The 6,714-nt window shown below is 43.2% G+C and overlaps 1 protein-coding gene across 1 annotated transcript; it reads left to right on the plus strand.

Moving 5' to 3' along the window:
* The first annotated feature begins 2,893 nt into the window (after positions 1–2,893).
* CCDC185 (coiled-coil domain containing 185) lies at positions 2,894–6,450 on the plus strand. Its single transcript, XM_058163852.1, has one exon. The coding sequence runs from the start codon at positions 3,067–3,069 to the stop codon at positions 5,164–5,166; it is 2,100 nt and encodes a 699-aa protein (XP_058019835.1). The 5' UTR covers positions 2,894–3,066; the 3' UTR covers positions 5,167–6,450.
* The last annotated feature ends 264 nt before the right edge of the window (positions 6,451–6,714 follow it).

The following is a 6,714-nucleotide window of genomic DNA, read 5'->3' on the forward strand; positions in this document are numbered from 1 at the left end:
CACATGCTGATTTTCGGGCCTTCTAGGCCCACTAGAAGTAGGGAAACAGGCTGTTTCCTGTCTCCGGAGGGCCTGGCGGTGATGGTGGAGAAGGCTCATTTTTCTCTCTCACCTGGCTCCAGAGCCTCTCTATGAATCTGAGGAGGGCGAAAACGGCCTTTTTCACACACACACCCGGCCCTCTTGAGGCCAGAAACTGCCTGTTTGCCAATTTCCGGTTGGACAGGAAGTGGTTTTTTTTGCTGTCCCCAGCCTCCAGAGCCTCTCTAGAAGTATCTGGAAGCTGGGGACAGCAAAAAAGTAACTTCCTGTCCAACCAGAAGTTGGCAAATGGGCAGTTTCTGGCCTCCAAAGGGCCTCCAGGGAGTGGCTGGGAAAGGCTGTTTTCGCCCTCCCGAGACTCATAGTCTCTGGAGCCAGGTGAAAAAGAAAAACAGGCCTACCGGGGGTGGGGTCATGCACGCATGCGCAGGGGTGCAGCGCATAGAATTATGAGTGTGGGCACGCACATGCGCAGGGGTGCAGCGCATAGAATTATGGGTGTGGGCACAGACATGCACGACCCCCCCCGGCCCCTGCCTCCTGGCACATGATGGCAAAAAGGTTAGCCATCACTGCTTTAATGAAAGATGGCATTTTTTAAAAAAATGGAAGATATTATGATTAATGGATTTCGTAGATGTTTTAATATAACTTTGCACTTAAGAGTAATTTGAGTAAGCACACAAATCATTTTAATAAATACACTTTTTAAAAATCTATTAGGATTCTTGGAATTTGTTTGGATAGTAGGTATTTCACCAATTTTATGTTCTCTGCAAACATGATAAGCATTCTCCCTTCCTGGTAGAGTTAAGCTGACAGGCAAAGGTTCCAGAGCAAAGATACCATTTGTATAAACAATCCACAACTGCTCAGTTTCAAAGCCATTAAGTCTCCAGCAAAGAGCCTGGTGAAAGGTGAAAGGAAGGAACGGGGACAGGTGTGACACTATGAAGGAGGAAACTGAACACTGGTGGAGGCAATCAAGTTATAATCAATGTTAAAATAGAAGGAAGGAAGGCTAAAGATTTCGTCAAACCAGCAGCAGGTTTCTCGGATATAATTCATCTGGCCTTGAAGACAGAAACAAAAATCTTCCGTAACCAAGAGATATATCAATCATATGTCCCACTCTTCATAATTACTTGGTGGAATGTCTATCCTCTGGTTGGAGAAGACAGAGCCAAAATAGGAATTTAGTAATTCTGCCTTCTCTTTGTTGCTTGATAGTACTTTGTTGTCTTCATTGAGCAGATAATATATTAAAGTTGTATAGAAATCTTTTTTGTTTAAAAACACATATCCATTGTTAGAGAGCCAGTTTGGGTGATTAAAGAGACTGCAAGTTCTAGTTTTGCTGTTGAACCTCTCTCTCTCCCCACCTCGTCTCTCCCCTTCCCTCCTCCCTCCCTCGCCTAAGGAGGCAAGGGCAAATACTGCCAAGAAAATGGCAGGGATCTATCCAAATAATCACTGGGTATAAAAACTGACTTGAAGGCATAAAGAAATCCAAATCATGAATATGGATATTACACATACACTTGTATTTTGCACATTTCAGTTCATTCTGAGCTTTAACTTTCCTGACATTAGTATATATATACCCTTCTTTAGATCTATCCCACTTATATGCACAGTATACAGGGACGCACAAAATGTTACCTATTATTCAGACCAAACAGTCATTTGCATGAATGTCTTATTGTATAATTTGCTATTCACCTTTGTCTGTCTTTGACTGTTCTTCATTTTGAGATTCGCATATATCTTACATGGAAAAACTGACTATGTTTATACATAGTGCGAAATATAAATATTTTGTTTGATTTTGGCTCAGTATGTTGTATGTGCATAAAATAGTAGCCAGTATCAATGGTGAATATAGCCAGTGCCAGTGAATAAATTGTAACCAGGGATTCTTACTGAACACAGCGGGATTGATTTCTCAGTAAACTCAATTCAGCTATTTTATTATTATGCAAGAGTATAGCCTTGCATCTGTTCAGTAGATAAACTGATGCTGAAACAATGTAAATTAGAACCATAGAGACAGATGAGCTAGTGAGGCCTTCAAATTCAACTGCCTGAGCAGTGCAAAAATCCAAATTAAACATCCCAGATGTGTAGCCCGTCTGAGCATATTGAGAGTCAGGTGCACCTCATGAAGGGTGGCCCTCCTGTCTAAGTAATTGATTTCATTGTTGAACCACTCTTTCTGTCAGGAATGTTCACTTGGAATCTGCCTTCCTGTAACCTGAAACAAGGACACGTCTTGCATTAAGAACCTGAAACAAGTACATGTCTTCAATTAAGAAATAGAAAAAAACAAAACACTGCTATGTGATGTATTAAAAAAATTCCATCATATCTCCCTTCTAAAAGCCAAATAGCATTAAGTGTTGTGAGGAATTAATATCTGACTTCTACTTATACCAAAATTCTTCAGTTATGCCTTTCAGAAACATACTATTTATTTGGTTTATATTTTGTAACATCTATCCTAGGAACCATTTTTTGTGAAGAGACAAAGTCTCAGGCAACTAAGTTGTTTCACCGGTGACACTTTCTCATGGAATGCCCTATTCTTTCTGGAAGAATAGCCATATTTAATGAAAATTCATAAGTGAGTTGTGGCATTCCAGTTTGCATTTGAATCAAAATACACGGGGTTCTGGTCTAACAAGAGATGGGATTCCGGGTGGTACTGCAGTGTCCCATTCCACTCATCTTGTGGGAAGTTGCAGTTCTGCTGGGATCAGGAGAGGCACTGCGCCACCAAAACGTCTGGTTCTAGCTCACTTCTAGAGCCCGGAACCATCGCGCGTCGCGCCGCCTTTTTTTTTTTCCTTCGGCAGAAAAGAAAGCAGGTCCAGCTGGGGGCGAGTGGGGCAGAGTCGCATTGCAGGCCCGCGTCGTAATGGGCTCCAGGAGGAGGACAGAGCCCGTCTCCCCCATTGTGACGCGCGCTGAATTTCACTGTGCTGCGCAAGGCGCTGCGTGACCAGCGGGCAGGCCACTTCGGCCATGAAGCGGCAACAGCAGCGGCGTCGGCCGCGGCGCGGGTCGGGGCAGTGTCTCGGGGCGGAGAGCAGGTGGCGCGTCTCCCCGAGCGATAGAGGCGCGCCCAGCACCAACAAGGGCCGGAAGAAGCCGCCCGTCGTGTCCTGCTGTAGTCTGTCGGGCAGCGAGACCCAGCAAGAGATGACGCGCCGGAGAATCAGCCCCGGCCGCTTCTCTCCGCCGCAATGCTTCCCGGACGCGGCTTACAGCTCCGAGCCCGAAGCGGCAGGAGGCGAGGGCTGCCTTGGGCGCCTCCAGCTGGCGCAAATGTACCGCGACGAAGGCGGAATGCTGATGCCGCGGAAAGGCAAGTACAGGGGCGCTTCGCTCCCGCACGCTAAGGCTCCGGCCATCGCCAGCGTCGCTTCGGCCCGTCTGCGCCGCCCCACCTTGCCCCAACAGCACCATTATCTCGCTCCGGCCGGCGAGGGCTGCGCTACTCCTTGCACCACTTCTTGTACCACCCTCTACGGCGGAGATTTCCAGCCCCACCACGAGCTGCCCGGACGGTCTCCGACAGGCAGGTGCACCCGGGTGGAGGAGCTGCTCCGGGACGACCAGTGGGCCAGTCCTGTGACTAGAGCTCTAGAATATGGAATGGACTTTCCCACCGACGTCAGCAAGCCACCGTCAATTTGCCCGTCTTCTTTTTCCTTCACTCAGATCGACCATAAACCTTCTCCCAAGCTTGAGAAGAAGGAACCCAAAAGAAGGGATTGGCAGGAGCCCTGTGACAGCAGCCCCAGCCTGGTAGACCTGATGCATTCCTTGAGACAGTATGAGGAGGAAGACCCAGTGACTTATTTGCCCCCGAACAACAATTCACATCATCACCGTCACCACAATCACCACAAGAGCAAGAAGAGCGAAGCTCAGGTCAGCCTCCACGATCTGACTGAGAAGAGATATGAAGACATGATTCCAGAAAGGGACAAAAAGCTTGCTGCTTTGATGCTAGCTAGGCATCAGGAGGAGGAAGAGATGAAGGATAGGCAGCTCCAGGTCTCTGAGGCTTGGGAGAAGATGAGGCGGAAGGAGAAGAAGCACAAAGCGAAGCTGGAAAAGGAGAGGCAATACCAGTTGGCAGACAATGTGGACCAATGGCAGCGGGACCGGGATCAACAGCGGGACCGGGATCAAAGAAAAGCCAAGGCTAAACTAGAGGAAGAGCAACTAATGGCCGCTAGGGAGAGGGATATTTTGTTGCATGACAAGAAGTGGAAAAAGCTAGCTAAAGAGCAGGAGTGTAGACGTAGAGAGAAATTTGAAAACGCCAGGCTTCAGGCTGAGTATAGGAAACGTTGCCAGGAAAAGCAAGTTTGGGATAAACGGTTGATGGACCGAAATGTCAAAGATCAGAACTCTCATGCATACAAAGAGAAGATGCTGCAAGCCCTGGAGAAGAGGCTTATAAAGGAAATGGAGAGGAAGAAGAGGAAAGTGGAACCGAATGATTATAAGAAACTCAAGCCCATGCAGGTGAAAGACCCAGTTGAGGACAAGCTCAAAGCTGATGAGTTGTACAAGAGGCTCTGCATTGAACAAAAGCTTCAGAGGTCTCAGGAAATCCTGGAGCAGCTGCTTGAAGAAAGGAATAGAGAACTAAAAGAAAAGTCATACAAGGAAGACGAGCATGGCATAGCAGCCAAGGCGAGAGCTAAAGAGACAGAGGAGGAAAAGAGAAGGCGCAAGGAGATGTTGTTGCAAATAGCTGAGATGAAGATACAGCAGGCCAGGGAAATCATGAGCAAAAATATGCAAGACAGAGTACAACATATAAAAGAAATTAATTGCGCCAAGGAAAGGAACCACCATTGCCGTAAACAGAAGCTTGAATATGATGAAAAATGCCACCTACGGGAATTGCAAGAAGCCTTAAGAAGAAAAGATCTGAAATGCAATCAGCTTCTAAGGTACAAGGACGCAGCTATTGAAGACTCTAGGAGATTAGCCAGAGCCCCATATGGCCTTAGAGACAAAATGAGAGACCTGATAAACCACAATACATTTGATCCAATGGCTTTAGATGCCCACCGTAATGCAAATTGCCCCAGAGGCCTGTAGTGAAGTTTAAGGAAACAAACTGTCTTCTGCCAAAGTAGATGGTTACAATGCATTCATTTTGTAGAACTCTGCATTGCTGTACACTAAAGTGATTTCAGCCTTAATTACTCTTTGACTGATAAGTACTGTGGTTTAAAGGAATTTACAATATACAGTAAAAAGCTCTGATGTGCATTTGTAATGTTATTGTGAACAGAAAATACTGACCATTACTCACATACTGCTATGAACAACTTAATGCTACACAGAATGTAGCTACGACTTAATGCAATACATTTTGATTGAATATTCCTGTAACAATGATTTTTTAACAATTATATTTCATAATGGATAGTTTGAGTTAAAAATTATGTTTTACCAAATGTGACATTTAAAACATTTCAGTTCAAGGTATTCATTTGGCCAATCAAATATTAATACAGATCGTTCTCGACTTATGACCACAATTGAGCCCCAAATTTCTGTTGCTAATAAGACAGTTGTTAAGTAAGTCATTCTCCATTTTACAACCTTTTTGCCATGATTATTGAGCAAATCATTAGAGCTGTTAAATGAATCGTGATTAAGTCAATCTGGTTTTCCCCATTGATTTTGCTTGTCAGACACTCGCTAGAAAGGTTGTGGTGAGACTCTTAGAACCCAAAGATGCTGCAACTATCATAAATATATACCTGTTGCAAAGGACCCAAATTTTGATCATTGACTGAAGAGATGCTGCCGTGATCATAAGTGTGAGAACTGGTCATAATTCACTTTTTTCAGTACTATTGCAACTTTGAACAGTCATTAAATGAACGGTTGTAAGCTGAGGACTATCTGTACTAGTATTTTAATGAAAAACATTCCAGTAATATTTTTCAAATCATTATTTTTATATATGTCTAAATAAGCCAAGCAATAATCTTCAGTCCATATGTTAATCATAAATCCCATTTGTTCCTTTGGTGTTTAAGAGCCTTTCATGGGATTTAGCAGACATAATGAATGTATTATTTTGTGATATTAGAAATTTATTATTGTATGGCTATTGTATAGGACAGACATTGTGTCGTCGATGCTAATTTTGTAAATTTTCATAACTTTATAATTTTATAAATTTTTGGATGGCAACCACATAGGTGCTAACCATCTATCATTTAATATATTTTAAAATAAAGCCTGACCAGAATCTGTTCATTTCTAAAAAATATGAAATTGTATTATTTGATGTTTATATTCTGAAATTTAATCTGCCAATAAGCATTGGCTATTTTTGGTAAATTGGCTGGAGAAAATAAAGACATGAGCGCATGAAACACTTGTAACTGTTCATAAAAATGTGGTAGAAAGTTTTTCAAAGCATGTTGAACTTAAACTGAATTTGCTAGGAGTTAGCGCAATAAATAGACCTTGCAATTTTTGTTTTTCATTTCATTTCTCTCATCATAAATGAGTGTAGCTGTAAAGCTGAATTACAGATTGATTGGATTTGCTTTGACATACATTTTTTAAAAAATTAGTGACTTAGCTAGACATACCAGTTAATACTTCTTCAATATTAGAGAATAA

Source organism: Ahaetulla prasina, chromosome 1 (genome assembly GCF_028640845.1).
Source record: "Ahaetulla prasina isolate Xishuangbanna chromosome 1, ASM2864084v1, whole genome shotgun sequence".
In the NCBI taxonomy this organism is placed as follows: Eukaryota; Metazoa; Chordata; class Lepidosauria; order Squamata; family Colubridae; genus Ahaetulla; species Ahaetulla prasina.

Coding starts and splice junctions, on each gene's coding strand:
- CCDC185 (XM_058163852.1), top strand. CDS start 3,067: ATGAAGCGGCAACAGCAGCGGCGTCGGCCGCGGCGCGGGTCGGGGCAG.